Here is a 19,311-nt window from a genome sequence, read left to right as displayed (position 1 = left end):
TACTATTTTAAAGATATCATTGCGGAGGGTCCCGTTTTATTTTTATTTTTTGGACATACGGTATAGTATATGGAATGTTATCCACACTATATTATAGTTCGGGTAAGATTGGACTCCATATCCTACTCTTGTTTGTTGTTTTCTTTCTTTCTTTCTTTTTGAGAGAGAGAGAGAAGTCCTTGACAAGGTGTTTCGAATAGACATCCAAAACGTCTCCATACTGTAGGTCAGGCTTTCGGCAAAAATTCCTCTCCTCATTTGTTAAGTGCATGGGGGTTGCAAACCTGAATCGAGTGTACAATATACCTGCATCCTTTCAAATCTCGAGCTTTCTCCACGCACAATCAGTGGTAATGGACCAGAGAAGGCAAGATATGTGAGCTATAAGCCTAATTGAAGCCGGGCCTATTGTGGCCGAAAACTCTATATACGTTATCTCGTCCCACTAACAGGTGTAATTACAGGAGAAGTCGGGTTGCGAGAAGTAATTAAACCTCTACTGTAGCCATCGTAGCTCCATGGACAACAGAGTTCGGAGAAAGGGCAAAGTCATATTTTTCGACCTCCATAGCTGGACACGTTTACAGCACACCTGCTACTTGTCCACTTCCGGCTCGACCAATGAGTGTCTTATCAAAGTTGTTGTTGTTGGGTTTTTTTTTCCATTTGACACTAATTTTGATACTAGGCCTATGTAGTGATTTTGCAAAGTGGAAAATCATATCCGCTTAAATAGATATAAAAAATTGAATATATCGATATAGTCATGAATATATTATATTCATGCCTATTGTGCAAGGGCATTTTCTTACCATTGGTAAGAAAAATAATGCCCTTGCACAATAGGCATGATTACAAGAATGACTCTGATATCATTTATTCTTGTATTAATATATCCACTTTAGTCAAACCTGCTCTAGCAACCACCAGCGTTACCTGTAGGCCTACGCTACTGGCGACGACAAATTTGTATAAAGTTTGACGACGAAAAGTGTGTGCTGTACTATCCGAAATTGGCACTTGGAGACATAAATTCCACAAATATATTATTACATGGGACTATTGATTTATGTTCCACATGAAGTGAAATCATATAAATAGTTTGAAATGCCCCTTTGAACCTTTTGTGAAATCAAAGAATCGAGAAGAGAAGGGAACGTTGACTCATGTGGCGACTTCACTTCATGTTGTATAATCACCTTCGAGTATACAATGTCTTTGAACAGTGTATGATGCGCAAGATCCCAATTTGCAATGAAATAGCTTGGTTTCATGTAACAGTGTGTGGCTAAGGTGAATCATTGCCGATGTTAATCTCCTTGGACATATTTATAACTTTAAAGAAAATTATTTGTTGTGTGAATCAACTTTTTTAGGTCTGTCGCATAAACAGATTGTTTTAAAGCGTTTTTCCCTACGAATTTTAAGTTTTAAACTTTTCATCATGCTTTCAATTCAATTTGACTCAATTACATTTTTTCATTTTTCATCCACACAACATAATACAAGAAAGTTACAAAAAAAAACCGTGGGTGTACATTGATTGTCTGCAAGATTAAATAAACCCAAACATTTACATCATAGCTTTTGCCTGCATAATATCTTATGTATTTGACCAATTGCTTGGTTTCTGTCATTGCTGGCAGTATTATTTTTATTCATTTGTTATTCTCGCATATACGGGAGAAGGTATTTACAAGTACAAGCATTCAAAAGGTACGTTGTAAGTAAAACAGTCTTAACATTTTGATAATCATTCAGATATCACAGAGCAGTGTCTTTCTATGAACAATTTCTTGCGATTTTTTTTTTTTAATGCCAGAGTCAAAATCGTAAATGGCATCGGGGTGGACAGAAAGTACAATGAGCTGAAATGAAAAGAAATCCATATCCATTAGGTAGAGTAAGGAATGTTAATAAAAGACGGCCATCAACAAGCGATCAATACTCATCCACTTTCCGTAGGAAAATGTAGGACATGATCTATTCAATCTTTCTATTTGCTCTGTCAGAATCTAATGCGATCTAAAAAAATGATTTTTGATAGGAGAATAATACGGTCAGACAAATAACCCGTCGTGCTCTTAAATACAAAAGTGAGGTCATTTTGGCAGAGAACGTTTTTATGAGATGATAAGGAAAACAAGAATACAGTCAATAGTTATGTGAAATAAGAAAAAATACTATTAAATGGTGTGTGTCATTTGTGATCTTCCCTTTTATGATTTCATATGGTTTATATTTTCTTTGATTGATTTAACTGAATCATTTAATTCCCTGTTCCATATATTTTTAGTTATCTACGAAGTTTTTTTTATGTTATGTGAAATAAGAAAAAGTACCATTAAATGGTGTGTGTCATTTGTGATCTTCCATTTTATGATTTCATATGGTTTATATTTTCTTTGATTGATTTAACTGAATCATTTGATTCCCTGTTCCATATATTTTTAGTTATCTACGAAGTTTTTTTTTTATTGTTGTTTCATGCTATTCTAGTCCGATTAATGTCTGGACATTTACCTTTCATAATCATGAAATGCTTTGATGCGATAAATACCGTCGAAGGGTTAAAGGATTTTTTTTCTCTTTCTAACCGTTCTCTCTTACCCCCTTCATTCCTTTATCTCTTTTGCTCTCTTGAAATTCCCTCTCCTCTCTCCCTTACCCCTCCCCCTCTATCTCTCGTTATCGTTTCTGATCAATGGATCTCTTTAAACAAATTGCATGGTTAATCATACAAAGACTCAATAATGAATATGCTTGATGGTACGTACGATATGATTGTAATACTGTCAACGTATATCAAAGTTCAGAAACTTGAAACAAGTACATAATTTCTTTGATTTGATTTCATTTACTGGTTCCTGCATTATCATTGTACATGCACATACATGTACATGAAAAAAAAAATCAGAAATCATATCGACGCTGAGTTGAAATGTCATGTTCACATCGATAAGTGCTCGAAAATAAGCAAATCAATAATTGATTTTCTTGAAAAATGAAGACATGCTGTAAATAGAATCAAGTTCAAAAGTTGATATAGAAATCTGTAATTCTGCCTATTTTTTTTTTTGGGGGGGGGGATGATTATAGTCATTATTTGGTAATCCCCCCACAAGGTTTTTTGTGAGTCCTTCAAAAACTTTAAAATAGAGCGGGCCTTATTAAAGAAATGAATCAATATTCTTTTTTTTTCTAATCAGCATGAATTATTCATCATGCCGTGGATTGGGAATTTTTTGAACGGCGCTATGAAAAACAAAATGAAGACAATGATATTTCATAATCTTCCTCTAATATATCACTGAGATCCGAACCTGACCATTTACTTTGTGCGAACCTGAATCCATGTCTACCTAAGCCAAATTTTGACAATTATTGTAAAAGGACCTCCTTCCATTAAGGCAAAAGCAATGACTGATGAAATTCGTTATACACAAACTTTGAAATCCTTTCATTTCTTTTATCTATTCAGATTGATTCAATTCAATTCAATTCAATTCAATTCAATTCTTTATTTGGCACAAAATAAATCAAAAGTACATTATTTACACAATAAAAACAAAAGCAATGCGTACACATGCACATGTTAAGGAAATTAATGCCGGAATCCCTTTGAAGTAGTGCTTGTTGTTGGGGCCCAAAACAAGATTATACAAAGTACAGTCGTTGAATGGCATATTGTGCAAAAATGGAAAAAAAAAACAGAAAAAAAAACACACACACACACACAAATTATCAGCCCTACACTAAACATCACACACGCAGCGCACACCCAACATACACATTCAGTATTAATGTCAGGATCAAAGAAGTGAAGAGAAGAAGAAATTTGGTATCAAGCAGTCTACTCAGTCACGGATAACAGTTTCTTAAAAGTATGCTGTTTGAATAATATTCCGAAGCGAGAAAGTATAGCGCTGGACTTGAGATCTGGGCTAATCGAATTCCATGCATTTACACCTGTAAAACGGATCGAATGAGTTCTAACTGTTAAACGGGCTAATGGCATTCTCAGGCTATATCTTTCCCGAGTAGAATAATCATGAAAACACAAATTACATTTAAACATTATTACCATGAAACAAAAGTGGGAGAATACCTTTATGATGCTTAAACATAAACACTAATATACTAAATCGAACAAGTTCATAAATGGGTAGAATTTTTAACTTAACAAAGATTGGTAAACTTGAACTGCGAGAATTACTCTTAGAAATCAATCTTATTGCACGCTTTTTTAACATGTATTCATTTCTCGACATGAATTTTGTATGTCTTACCCCATATTTCATTACAATGATTAAAATGTGGTAGTATTATTGCATTGTATATATAACATAAAATTTTTCTAGGTATATTATCTAACAAATTTAGATAACACTCCAATACATTTTGATATTCTCGAAGATATGTTTTCTAAGTGGTGCTTCCACTCAAGAGACTCATGAATAGAAATACCAAGTTGTTGATGTTGTAGTGAAAAAAAAAAACTGCATCAAATCTAGTTTCCGTTTTTGCTTCCCTTTTCTGTTTTTTCCCTCTTTCCTTTCCTTTAATTATTATACTTGTAGCTTATACACCTTTCGATGTATGTATGGTCTATTCTTTTGTATGGCAAAATAATGTCGGACCGCAGGATAAAAAAAAAAATCTACATTTTTATTTTTGTAAATACGCCTGAATGGTGTGTGTGTGTGTGGGGGGGGGGGGGGGGGGCTCCGTTTCTTCTGGAGTTATCTTAGTACTTCTCCTTCATTGAATGATTATTGATTATCTGAATGCGGAAATAAAAACAATAACAATTGACACTATCTATCCGGATTAAAAAAAAAATACAATGTAAAAGGCTGAGAGGTCTTTCATACTCAATGAGAGTGTAATTATGGGGGGGGGGGGGTGGTACAAAGCAGTGCAAAAATCAGAGCATAAACGAAGTGCGCCCTCTGCAGCTGGCATCGGGCAGCTGAAGTGTTTCATCTAGGCAATCGTCATGGCAGAACTTGGTCCAAGACTCCCTCCAGGTTGGGCGCCCAGGCCCAGCAGCAACAGAGCAGTGGACGATGAGGAAGATGACGGCGAGGAAACATATGGGCCTAAACTTCCACCAGGTACCGATTAGAAATAATGGCACATTCCATATAATACCCAAATTGTGTACATATGTGCAGCTCTGCGTTTGTAGCCAGCAATGTAGTCCCAACCGCTTAATCCTGTGTTGTGTATTGTCTGGTGAGTTAAAAACGTTTGTGATTAGAACCTATAATGTTATTGAGTTTAACACCATGTTAGACCATAGTCCGAAGAAACAATTGCAGCCCAAAATGTAGGTTCTACCCGTCTAGCTCTAGACCATTTTATTTATTTTTTCATTATAGTGTAAGCATGCATGCAAAGCCATAGATTCGCATATGATATGTTGGATTGTTGCTGGGCAATGACTACCAATGTTGTTAATGGATGATCAATGATACCGTGTTGCTGTTTGTCTCTTGATAACATTTTTTTTTTCATGGAGAACGCACTTCATTTTGTCCTTCTAAGCTTTACTCTTTGACTGCATGAAACTTTAATTTCATGTTAATCGTGAACTGGAGCCAATGGCCTTTTTCATCGTATGAAACTTTTGCGAATTACCGACCATTACTAAAATAGCATGAAAACTTGGCAATAGAGTAGGCCTACTGGTATAAATCATCCCTATTTGCAAGTTGCAACTGGGTGCCTATTTGTGGCTGGGGTCATTCCATTCGTTGATGAAAAGGCCATATCAGGTGCAAGAGTACTCTCACTTCCCAAAACGCTTGCGAGTATTAAAACTCCTGCTTTTGTTCCAAAGTGAGACTACTGTAAGCACACTTGATGCTCTTTAGCTGTTTTATCAATGAATCATGAAACTGCCCCTGCCACACGTACGCAATTATGCAGTAGGCACCGTGTCGCATAGATGTACGGGGAGGATTCCTTTAGTACTACTGCCAGTGTACTGGCAATGAAGATTCATTGGACATGCACTGCTAGCTGCTTGTCCATTTATAAAACACACAACAAAACTAAATGCGTGCACTTTACTTTCATGAATCTTGGCTCCTCACGAAATTTACAAAAGTTTCATGCACATTAAAATTTTCTTTTTTAAAGTGCCCTCCACTACTCCCAATCTACACAAAGTACAGTACTCTACAACCTACAACCATGGCTGATAGGTCTGTATGACATGATGTTTATAACTATACTCATCAAATGAGTATAGTTATAAACATCAATGACTTGCCTTACATGAATTGATGTTTATGATTTTATAAACATCAATGACTTTCTTTACATCAATGACTCGCCTGATGGTCTCGCATCAAAGGTTCGCCTTTTTGCTGATGATGCAATTTCTTACATGACCATCGACAATCAACTTCATACACAAAATCTTCAAGAGGACCTAAACAAAATTGGTGACTGGGCGAAAAAATGGATGATGGATTTGAACACAGATAAGTGTAAGGTTTTGACAATATCCAGGAAAAGGAGTAAGGTGCAACACGTGTATCATCTAAATAACGCCCCTCTTGAATCTGTTGAATCCGTGAAGTACTTGGGTGTAACCATCACTTCTGATTTGAAGTGGACCCAACACATCAACAATACTGTCAATAAAGCCAATAATGTGCTTGCATTTCTAAAACGCAATCTTCGCATAAAATCTTCTGATGTTAAAGCCACAGCTTACAAAACGTTGGTTTGACCAATTGTTGAGTATGCTTCCACAGTTTGGGACCCATCTACCAAGAACCTAATCCACCAAGTGGAAATGGTCCAGAGAAGAGCTGCGCGATTCACTTTAAATCGCTACCATAACACCTAGAGTGTCACCAAAATGCTACAAGAACTTGATTGGACCACTCTGGAACAGCGCAGAGAAAATGACAGGCTAATTATGATGTACAAAATACACAATAATCTTACTCCTCTTTCAGCACAGGACTATATTATCAAACAGGCTACTCAGTTACAAGAGCCTCGCAACCACACTCCTATCAGGTACCATATTCGAGAACTGAATCGCATCGCCATTCGTTCTTCCCAAGAACTGTAAGGAACTGGAATTCCCTGTCGTCAGAAATTGTTTCAGCGCCATCTGTGGGATCATTTCAAAACCGTCTAACGGTTGATCACAGTGTCTAGTTATTTTCGTCAAATTTTCTATGTGCTTGTAAATACAGTGTATCTGTAAATAAATTGTATTATAATGCAAATAGCACCAGTCTGCAAGAATCTTCAGTCATTCAAGGAGGCAGACTTAATCAGAAGAAGAAGAAGAAATGTTTACTTTCAATTTATGCAAAGTGAGACTGTACTTGGCAGTTGTATCCACACTCACTCATTTATTTTTGCAAGTGTATTTATTTCTGCTCCATCAAATGAGACATTTGCTTAGAAGTGCTCTGAAATGTATTATTAATTCCACTCCCCCCCCCAAAAAAAAAAATAAATAAATAAATAAAAAATAAAATAAAAAATTGATGGAGCATGCCAAGATAGGAATTCTTTTAACCAAACAGCTACCTGTGGGCGAACACCTTCCTGACAAACTGTGGTTAATAAAAGTACTTTCTGTTACATCTATGGTAGAATTTCACACCATTGATTCACGTTATGGTTTTGCATTACAGCTGGAGCATCCAGTGGCGGGACAAATGAGTCTGACGTTCACACCAGCAGTGCTAATGAGGACTGCCCAGCAATAGATGTGGCCTTACCGCCACACCTGCAGCGAAATGCAGGAAAAAAGGCAGACAATGATGAAAACTGTGATGAAGAAGATGATGTTGTCATTGGGCCAGCTCTGCCTTCACACTTGCAGAGCAAGAGAACAGAGACTGCCGATGAGGGCTCCAAAGTGGTTGAAACTTACGGAGTCTCGCTGCCTCCGGACTACAGCAGGTGGAATACATTTGATGTAGATGCTGATGCTGATGCCCAAGGAGATAGTGCAGACCGCAGCAGGAATTCCAGAGTCCCCAAAAGTACGGGTGGAGATGTTGAGGAGGAGGAAGAAGATGATGACACCTTTGGGCCAGCTTTACCACCAGGACTTCTTGTGAGGAGGGATAAAGAGAGTAAGGAAATCCCATCCCACTCTTCAAGTCAGCAAACGTTTGGAAGCACACCTGTGGATGAAGGCAATAGTGATGATGATGATGATGACGATGATGACATTATAGGTCCAATGCCCCTGGCACCCGGAAGAGAGGCAGAATTTGCCAACTCCGCTGCAGACGAGTTTGAAAGAAGATCAAACGCCATGAGACATAAATTGCAGTCGCAGGTAAGTATTTTGTCTATTGATGTAATGAAATCGGATCATACCCTAGTGATGAAGAGTCATTCTTTTTTCTGTCGTTTTTTTCTCCCTTTTCATCAGTTCTGTGCTTGCAAATGCAGCCAATACTTAGCTACACTGATGTAATGTATCTCTTGGTGACAATTTGTGTGCTGTTTGTGCAGTACTTGTAAGCATTCCGTAAAATGCACAATTTTGAATGACAAAGGCCCAGTGTCATTTACGGTAATAAGCAATTACCAAAGTTTGATTACTATCAGATGCAGAAAGGAATGAAAGTGGAATTGATACAAAATAAAGTAATTCATACGCCAAAGATCTCTAGTGGGATCCATAGCATGAAAATCATCCACATGCTTACATGTTAGTACAATTGTATGCAATTGAAAAGTGAAATATGTTGTACATTGTAATCACATTTGTAGGATACTGTGGTAAATTGTGGACATTAATGCTGAAATATGTTTATCTATGTTGCAATCATAGATACATGATGTAACTCTAACATATTGTCCTTATTTCTGTGGTGCTTTGAAAAAAACTAGATTTATAAATGGTGGCTGATAGTTTAATCGAATAGGAACTGAGAGTATGATAGGATATCAATCCACACTATGTCATGAAAGTGATTCCTCACTGCAATATTGTACAGTCCTTAAATTAATCCCTTGTGATTGTGTCCTCTTGAATCTTTTCCTGCCATTTGAAGATGAGTCCCGAGAATGCAGGGGCAGGTGTCTATGGAAAATGCGTGTTATAGCAACATCAGTCCATCCTCAACGGGTTAACCCTAACTTACCTGGGGGGGGGGGGGGGGGGGGGGGGGGGGGGGGGGCATAATGGCCCCCCCTCGACACTTCACGCGACATCTCCGCAACGCGAGAACGCATCCATATGGCGATTCATGACAATTTACCTTGAAGCCTTGCGCAACTTTTAAGACCAAATTTGCGACGTCCGGGTACGCGGTTTCGAAGTTACGCAACATTATGTAAGTGCATGTCAGACTGAAAATTGCTCAAAAACGTGATTTTGTGTACAAAACCAATGCAAATCAGGTTTCTATCTGAAATTCGTAATTGTATCATTATTTTTACTTTTAGTGATTAAAAACAATTAATTTTTTGTTTCTTATGATTGAAATAGTGTTGCCAATGATTCCCATTAAAAAACAATAAAAAACAAAAAGTAAAAAAAACAAGGAAGTACATAAGAAATTATAAAAACAATAAGATACATAAGAAATTAAAATTGATGCCAATTTTTTTTGGCCTAAATTCAATCGGAATTCACCAAAGAGTCCTCAAGCAAAAAAATTTGAAGTTTGGGGGCTTTATTTAATGATTTCCAGCCAAATTCTAATTTTATGCATAAATTAACATAATTAATTCATATAAAATAAAATAAAGCGATTTATTGAAATTTAACAACACAGCCCTATAGATCGTTTCATGAGTGACGTGTGTGCCAATTTTTGTAACGAACGCGCGAATCGCGGCTGAGATCATAAGGGGGAGCCATCATGCCCCCCCCCCCCCCCCCCCCAGGACTTTAAGCTCACAAAATAGCCCAGGTAAGTTAGGGTTAATCTACAGTGTAGCTCTCATTCTTCATGTGATAGCTACTCTCCTTTGATCATTTCCATCTATGATTTGAGAGTGGTGTATGTATGTATATATATTTTTATATAAAATCAAACATAAGAATAATGCCATGTTTGTCACTGTCACCAAGGATGAGCCACAGCAACCTTCAAGAGAATCCTGGATGACCGAGCTGCCCGGCTACTCCACAAATTTTGGCCTCGGGCCACGCAGCTTCCGCAAGACGGCCAGACCAGACGGAGGGGACAGGTCTGTGTGGACCGACACGCCAGCAGACAAAGCGAGGAAGGCAAAGGTACGATGGAACAACCAGAATCTACGGTGTATTTACACAAAAGGGATGCTGCATTTACACTTTGATAGAGCAGTGACCCATACATGGATTGGAGACTCCTCTGTTTGAGAAAGGATATTGATAATGCTCAGAGAAAATACTTTTATGTGAGATTACACATCAAAAAGTTAAAAAAAGAAAAGAAAAATATATTTCACAGTTTTAATGCTACATTAAGTAATTTACATTCTCACAGCAAAGTAAATTCCCATGTGTAAGTTGTCCCTGATCATGAAGTTTATAGATATCAAGTGATTGCATTTACTTATAGAAAAAAAAAGTTACGACAAATATATATATGCATAATGCTACATTATGTAATGTACATTCTCACAGCAAAGTAAATTCCCATGTGTAAGTTGTCCCAGATCATGATGTTTATAAATATCAAGTGATTGCATTTACTTATAGAAAAAAAAAGTTACGACAAATATATGTATGCATATATATATATACATATATATATATATATATATACAATGTACATGTATGTGTATAGAATAGTTTATACATATATTTGTGATTTATCTATCTATCTGTATCAATAGTTATATGTCTTTACAACACAAGCAACAATTTTCATAAAAAGTTGATATGATAGCTACTCTTTGCTGGAATTGCAATTGTCATGGTAACAACAAGAATCCAGTTTTGTGATTGGCTGTTGCTATGGGAAGTTGTCATTCCAGCAAGAGTTGCTATCCTAACATATTTTATGAAATGGGACCCAGATGATGACAACATTCACTGTATTTTGTGTTACACATTGCTTAAATTCATCTGTACAAAAAAAGCTAGAAACAGATCATTAAATATATTACTCTCCTCTTTCTATCACCTTCATGGTAGGAAAGGGCAGAGGGGAGGTCAGCTCAGGGGAAAGCTGCTGACAAGAAGAGTGGGGAGCCCTCGGTGTCCAACCGGGACAAGAAACTGGCCAGCCAGGTGGACGACTATAACAAGGCCAAGAGAGGGGAATCCCTCGTTGATATGCACAGCAAGGCACGCAAGAGGAAACTGGTATGATCAGATGCCACACACTTATTCCAAGAAAAAGACTGTGACACTTATTGTCAAACCTTTTTCGTTGAGAATGATTTCATCTCTATTTTCAGGGAAACTCTGCTGTTGTTGTCATGAATGAATTCTTTACTCGAGTTGTTTTTATTCAACTGATCGACACATTTTTCGTCGACATGAATAAACACCAATTATTCAGTGTTTTAGTGGTAGCCATGATAAAAAATCATGGGCGTACATACTCGGGTTGCACTCTGACCAACGGTCTCCTGATTGCTAGACAGGCGTAATATCCACTAGACCCTCTTGCACTAGACTACCGAGTTTTCGCCCAACAGCCATTGCTGGTTCTTATCCTTATTATCAGTGGGTACTGTGTATGTATTCAGATTAAAGAATTCTTGGCTCAAGTTCATTATTTTAATCATAGCTGCCATTGTTTGTGTGAAAATATTGTGCTGTTGTGAATCTATTGTTAAGGCCCAAGGAATTTTTCTTTCTCTGAAGCAAATTCAATCTCTGCCAGTATATTGGTACAAGTATCAGCTGTAATGTGGGTAGTCCAATTAGTGAGGGGATGACTATGAGTTGTCACCTTGCCATTCTTTTGCATGGCAGTTACTGTTGGTCATTCATAAAACCCAAACCTTAACTGCTTCTATTTCTTTACACTTCACGTCTTGCAGGAAGAGCAAGGGGCCGAGCCACAGGAGCGGCGACCATTCAGCCGAGAGCACGACCTCCAAGTCAACCGCTTCGACGACGCTGCCCGAAAGCGTCTCATCAAGAAGTCAGCAGAGCTAAACACTCGCTTCTCTCACAGCTCAGATAAAGTGTATTTGTGAGAACGAATGCAGACGGCGGTATTAGTCGGCCACCCATACCTCTTTTACATCTTGATTGCACCAAAGTTGAATGACAGCGTGTGAGGCATTTATAGTAACAGAACCCTTCAGCGAGAATGATGGTACTTTAAATCAGACTTAATTCAGTGTATACTGTGTGACTTGGCTTTCAACATATCAGAACGCTGGTTATTGTCCCCTCCGAACGAGTTCGAGCAGGGGACTATGAAATGGGCTCCGTACGTGTGTGTGTCTGTGTGTCCGTGTGTCCGTGTGTCCGTGTGTCCGTGTGTCCGTGTGTCCGTCTGTCCGTCCGTGCGTCCGTGTGTGATCAAAATGTTCAAAATGCTACTCCTTCACCATTTCTAACCCGATTTTGATTCTGTTTGCTTTATATGATAGCACTACATGGGAGCTTTGAAACTTCTATACAGAATTTCAGTTGTGACCTTTGACCTTGACCTTTGACCTATATTGTACATTTTGCTTCAAAATGCTACTCCTTCGCCATTTCTAACCCGATTTTGATTCCGTTTGCTTTATATGATGGCACTAGGTGAGGGCTTCAAAACTTCTACACAGAATTTTGACCTTTGACTTCTTTGACCTTTGACCTTGATTTTTGACCTATATTGTACATTGCCTACAAAATGCTACTCCTTCGCCATTTCTAACCCGATTTTGATTCCGTTTGCTTTATATGATGGCACTAGGTGAGGGCTTCAAAACTTCTACACAGAATTTTGACCTTTGACTTCTTTGACCTTTGACCGTGAACATTGACCTATATTGTACATTTTGCTACAAAATGCTACTCCTTCGCCATTTGTAACCCGATTTCAATTCTGTTTGCTTTAAGTGATGGCACTAGGTGAGGGCTTCAAAACTTCTACTCAGAATTTTGACCTTTGACTTCTTTGACCTCTGACCTTGATTTTTGACCTGTATTGTACATTTTGCTACCAAATGCTGCTCCTTCGCCATTTCTAACCCGATTTTGATTCCGTTTGCTTTATGTGATGGCACTAGGTGAGGGCTTCAAAACTTCTACATAGAATTTTGACCTTTGACTTCTTTGACCTTTGACCTTGATCTTTTTACCTATACTGTACATTTTGCTACTAGATGCTACTTCCGGCGGGGACATATATTACGCACCGCGTAATTTCTACTTTTCCTTGTTTTTCTGAAAATGAGGCAGATATATTTTGAAGTTTTTCGTGCAAAAAGGAGTTGGTTAACCAAAAAGGAGATGGTTGACCCAAAAGGAAGTAGAAGAAAATAAAACAAAGTTAATGTCAAAGTGATCTTTCTGTATATTGTAGCTCTTTGAGCTCAAGTAGGGATGCTCTAATAGATAAACTGAAGCAGTGGTTTGTAGGGTATATCTGGCAAACCGCTGTGCTACCACCTACATGGAGAAAATAGACATACTGTACATGTAGTACCTTACAGGGAGGATAGTTACTGTAGGTACACTTGTACTGTAAAAGTGGATATTTTCTCACGACAAATTTTTCGTGCTTGGCTTGGTAAGATGAGTTTCGCATGTTTCCAATTCTGCAGAAACAAGACATCAAGTCCCGGAACATATGGCATGCAAAAATGTTTGCGTGCTTTAATTTTTGTGCCAGTTTATGGTTGCGCGATATGTGCGAAAATTTTAACACCATGAAAATTTCCACTTTTATAGTACAGTACATGTGTTCGTGGAGATCGGTGGTCTATCAAGTCAAGCACATTATACAAATGACGCACAGGTCTGAGTACGTCAGTCAGAATCGTGTGCATATGGTAACTATGGAATGCTTAACCCACGAGGCGAAGCCGAGTGGGTTTAGGCTAAATTCCATAGTTACCGCATGCACACTATATTCCGACTGACGCACGAAAAGACGTGTGTCACCTGTTTTATAGAATGGGTAATTTCCTTGCCAAAAAAAACATTTTTCTATCGTGTTACCCGATGACAAATTTACTGGATGCATTTCCTTTTGGCTTGCCATAAACGAGAGCCCGAAAACCATGCATCAGTTTTTACTGGGCGCATGGTTTTTCTTCAGAACCATGCATCGAGTAAAAACTGATGCATGATTGTTTTAGCCAATAGGCGTCTCATACTGAGTGCGTGAACGCTTGCTTAATGCGCGAACCTTTGTTACAAGTGCGCGTACTCTTGCTACATGTGCGCGATAACATGTTTACCACTGTGACTCAGCGTGCGGCCAGTACAAAATTAACACATAGCTCTCGACCAATGAGATCGCAGGATTCTCGCTACCCATTCTATAATTATTTTGGGTTGCACTTGGAGGCCATGAATTGTCAATCAGTCATCATGGTGTCATTTCTTTATTTTTTGTGTTTTTTGTGTGTGTCAATCAAGGACAAGTTTAGGCTTCTCCAGTCCCAGCTAGAGCCCAGGTGTGTATGGAACACCTTCTTGGAAGCCGAATGTAGAGTTTAGTGGAAAGATTTGGTGTCTTTTTTGAAGTAAATTGGATGGAGCTGGCCAGAATACTTCCAAAACTTTCTTTGGAACCGAAATGTCTTCTATCTGATGGTCCTGCCTTGCCTATGCTAATCACACACATGCCTTGTCCTGTATTGAACACCAGATGGCACTAGTTAGCAAGAGCCAGTCAAGTGGCTTTCTTATAAGTATTGTTGTTATCATCAATATAATTGTTTCTGTTATTATTATCATCAATGTAAATGTTGATATTAGTAGTAACATTGTTATTATCATGATTTATTCATTTATTAATTAATTAATTAATTTATTTATTTATGTATTTATTTATTTATTTTCTTTACAATATCCTGCAGGCTTGGCCTTTCCAGTTGTACAAAACTGTTTTCCATATTTGCCATGCAGGTTTACGTGGATTTATACATCTACAAGTACATAATGTCATGTATCATTATTAATCATCGCCAATATGAAATCTGAGATGTTCTGATTAAGCACTATTCCATCTCTTGTCCATGGTAAAAAGCATGAAAGTAACTGATGATGAAAAAAGAGGTTACCATTCACTTTTTTCGTATTATAAGATATTTGAAATCATGTTATGATAATGATTCCATGATAGTGTGTTTTTCCTCTCCATCAAAAACCGGTAGGCAGTGATATAAGTGGAAACCAATGATTACAAGTTGATAGAAAACACGAACGTTGGGTACAGAGCGTTTCCTAGAATTGCACCTTGTTAGTAAAGCTTTTGTCTGTTTTGACGTATCGGATGTTAAAATGTAAGTCGGTAGTAACACAGTAGCCCACCCTGACACCATGACACCTGAAACGCCTATATGAGGAAAAAATGCATGTAACAGCACCATGTACTAGTACTACATGTGTACATGTATGTTTCTTTCCAGGCATACACCGAAGTTTCAAATTTCCAAGAATTGGCGAGGATGCCGTTACAGTGTACATTTGTCTTTGCCAGGTGGCAGATCAATTTCCTTCGGTGATACAGTATATCACCTTTATGATATAATCTTATTACCGTATGTTTGAACTACAACATACATACACTTCACATGGGAGCCACAAACTTTCCATGTTGAGAAGTAATCAACCAGTACAATTGTGTGCCTCCTTTTCAGTGAGTGTGTACATTGTAGATATGTGAAACCGCATGTAGAAATGTACATGGTATAGTCCAGGAATCGAGTACTGTAGTTTAGATAAGATAATCTGTTACACATGACTTGACTGTTGTAATATCGTTGTGTTTTATGTAATGTACAATGTGGTGTGTATGTGTGTGTGTGCGTTTGTTTGTTTTTGCTTGTTTGTTTGTTGATCATGTAATGTCCAGAACTTGAATGTTTGAAGATTACTCCACGCACACATACACACACACACACACACACACACACACACACACACACACACAATTATTACAATATCATGTAGGTTGTGCATTTGCTTGTTGTCGCTGTTGTTATTGTTGTTCTTGTTTTGTGAGTGTATGTGTGTGCGTGAGTGCGTGCGTGCGTGCGCGTGTGTGTGATGAGTTCGGGAGGAAGAGCAAGGGTGTTTTTTGCTGTATATGCAATAATTTCTTTGATCATAATGATGCGTGAATAAGCACAGTCATGCAGTTCATATTGCAGTATTATGCAGTGTAGTAGGGTCAGCCTTATTAATCCCTAGACTGAAACATCGCAGGACTAAAAATCACCCCCCCCCCCCAAAAAAAAAAAAAAAAAAAAAATAAGTGTTGTTCATTAATCCTCAATACTGTACAGCATATGTGATACATATTTTTATTGTGAATAAAATAACTCTGCATATAATTGTTGAGCATTATTATGCATTCTTTCAATCGGATGTCGAACCCTGCCTGAAATGACGAATTAAGTTTTGAGTCTAGAAACACCTTCGTGATCTTTGTCGGGACTTCCCACACACTTCTCCGGATGAAGCACTCCAGTAATAATGCCTTGTAAATGGATCTGATTTATAAGTGACAGAAGAGAATTCTTCCGACTTGAATAGCTGAATTTCACCCTATGCACAATGAAATTAACACATGTTTGTACAGTATCACCCGGGATAAATTTTCTTCGACGTAAAGGACAAGTTCACTTTCACAGACATGTAGGTTGAGTGAATGCAGCAATAGTAAAACACATCAGTGAAAGTTTGAGGAAAATCAGACAATCCGTTCTAGAGTTATGCACTTTTGAAGTTTCTGCTCAATGAAGGCTGGATGAGAAGACTACTATAGCATGTGATGTCACATGAGTACAACGATATTCATAAGAAAATACCGTGTATAATAAAGATTCAACATATTTTCACTTTCCTCGCTTAATAAAAGGTCTTTTGACTTCCCTCTTTCAGAAGGCAAGGGAAATAATATTACCCTTAACATACGTCCGTGACAAGTAACAAGTTGAGGAAATGTACACTTTTTTTCAAAAAGTAAAATTTGGTGAAATTCTCTTTTTATTTTCTTTATGTCGTTGTACGCATATGACATTATACACTGTAGTAGTCTTCTCATCCAGCAGTAACTGCGCAGATACTTAAAAAATTCATAACTTTTGAACGGATTGTCCGATTTTCCCCAAACTTTCACTGATGAGTTCTACTGATATTGTTGCATTCACTCAGTCCACATGTATATGAAGGTGAACTTGTCCTTAAACAATATTTTTCGATTTGTGCGAGATCAACGTGGGCGAGGTTGACTGTACCTGATGTACAGTAGTGTGACTCTCCTTGTTAGTCATACTTAGTGGGAGAAATTCCTTTGTTTTGGTTTTTGTTGCTATGTTTAGGTTTTGCTTGAGGGTTGGGCTTTTTAATTGTTTTATTTTATTCTGCCTCGCATTGGTGTGGTTGTCTTTTTGTGTCATAAGGGGGTAAACGAATACACCTGTTTATATTTTCATGTTATTCATTTACTTTTCGGTCATTTACAAATTTATCTGTTCATTAGCTTCTGAGAAAAAAAAAGCAATAGCCTAGTAAAAGTGTACATGCATGTATGGCTGATCATCCGCTTTTCGTACACCAAAAATAGTGCCTGTTTAGACACCTGTTTTCTTGATATGTAAAATATTAGGGTTTGAGTCACGATATTTCATCGTCAGTTTTTCAAAGTGTTCTGTTTATAATGATTATTATGATGTATTATCTATTTAGATTAATTTTCAGATTGCTTTGTTTATGATTATTTTAATGTATTATCTGTTTAGATAAATAATTACGTTTGATGCAGAATGATTGATATCCAGTGGAAAAAAAGTAATCATAATGATGCTATTCAACTCTTTCTTTATTTCATACCAATGGACTGATAACAGCCCTATCGTTGACTCACTAACTTGTCTGATATAATATTCGATGGCATTGCGGCCGCAATTAGTCACCGGAAGATGTCGTAAGTGTAATTTCATGAACAGTGTTTGTTTGAGGGCACCATGGCAACAACATTTCGGCGAAACGGTTTAACAGGAAGTAGAAAGTGCATTTCTCACAGCAATTACTACGAGCTGATGTAAAGTCGATCTTTCAACGCGTTTAAAGGGAAATAACTTGTTTGTGCATTGGCGACTTCTCAAAGCAGGTACACTAAACATGCTGTGAAACAAAGTTATTTCAATGTGAATACTTGGTTTACACTGTATGATCCTTGAGCATATTTGCGTAAATAGATCCATAATGGGTTTACAGTATGTACATACATGTATATCTATACAGTGCTTGTCCGGAGGTCCAGTGGAAACTCTAAATTTGAATAGGGCCGGGAAATAATTATGTTTAAGTTTGACTGGATTTTTTTTTTAAATCAAATTAGTATCCAAAACATTGAAAAAGTAATAAATACGTTGGTTTTACGAGGGAAATAGAGAATTGCTTATGCGGTCTGTCGGGTGTTTCGTGCCATGAAGATGATAATAAAAAAAGATTGACACAAGTATGCTAGCATGTAAAGTGGGTGTAGTGTCGTGTAACAAAGACGAGGCTATCTCGTATGCAGTGTCAATCTAGTAATTACAGGCAAAATAGATAGCCAATTACGTGTTTTTTGCCACATGGGAACAGGATATTGTTCAAAATATTGCCCCGACGTTTAACGATATATACGTGTATAGAGTAGACATGCTCGGTGGGTATGTCCGGTAGACATGGTAGACGACAACAAATTTTATTGCCTCTGAAGTGAACAGACCTGGATTCCTACGACAACAGACAGATCAGATGTCCACATTTGTCCCCGTGTCAATCGTTCAATAAATTTTAACACCCCCACACCAAACAAAACCAAACAAAATAAATAAATAAATAACCAATAAAAACAACGAATACAAGCAAGAAATGCCGGTATTGATGGCGCAACGTCACTCATACGGAGATTCCCCCCCCCCCCCACACACACACACCTCCAACAGTTCTACGCGATTAAGTGAAGTTTCCCTCCAGCCTAGATACTGGTAGTTTGACGTGAGTGACATCAGCGGTCCGATGTCAATGTTCCTTTCGCGGATATTAAATGTTGAAGTCTCAATTTGACAGATATTCTGTCGTCTGATTCCAGACAACTCTGCCTCGCGTGCAGTGAAGTCGACTGAACTGTGCAATCTCCTGACGTTTCCCAGCGGATTGGGAGGAGAGAGAAGAGGAGATCGAGTCGACTCGAT

The 19,311-nt window shown here is 37.8% G+C and overlaps 1 protein-coding gene across 1 annotated transcript; it reads left to right on the top strand.

The window, feature by feature from the left end:
• The first annotated feature begins 4,999 nt into the window (after positions 1 to 4,999).
• On the top strand, positions 5,000 to 12,147 carry LOC139709397 (GPALPP motifs-containing protein 1-like). Its single transcript, XM_071621364.1, has 5 exons — positions 5,000 to 5,117; positions 7,674 to 8,329; positions 10,079 to 10,243; positions 11,132 to 11,302; positions 11,989 to 12,147. The coding sequence occupies exons 1-5, from the start codon at positions 5,000 to 5,002 to the stop codon at positions 12,145 to 12,147; spliced, it is 1,269 nt and encodes a 422-aa protein (XP_071477465.1).
• The last annotated feature ends 7,164 nt before the right edge of the window (positions 12,148 to 19,311 follow it).

This window comes from Diadema antillarum, unplaced genomic scaffold (assembly GCF_040938485.1).
Source record: "Diadema antillarum isolate AM-2024a unplaced genomic scaffold, OU_Dant_1.0 seq00001431_RagTag, whole genome shotgun sequence".
Lineage (NCBI taxonomy): Eukaryota > Metazoa > Echinodermata > Echinoidea > Diadematoida > Diadematidae > Diadema > Diadema antillarum.
This window is presented reverse-complemented; position numbering and strand designations above follow the sequence as displayed.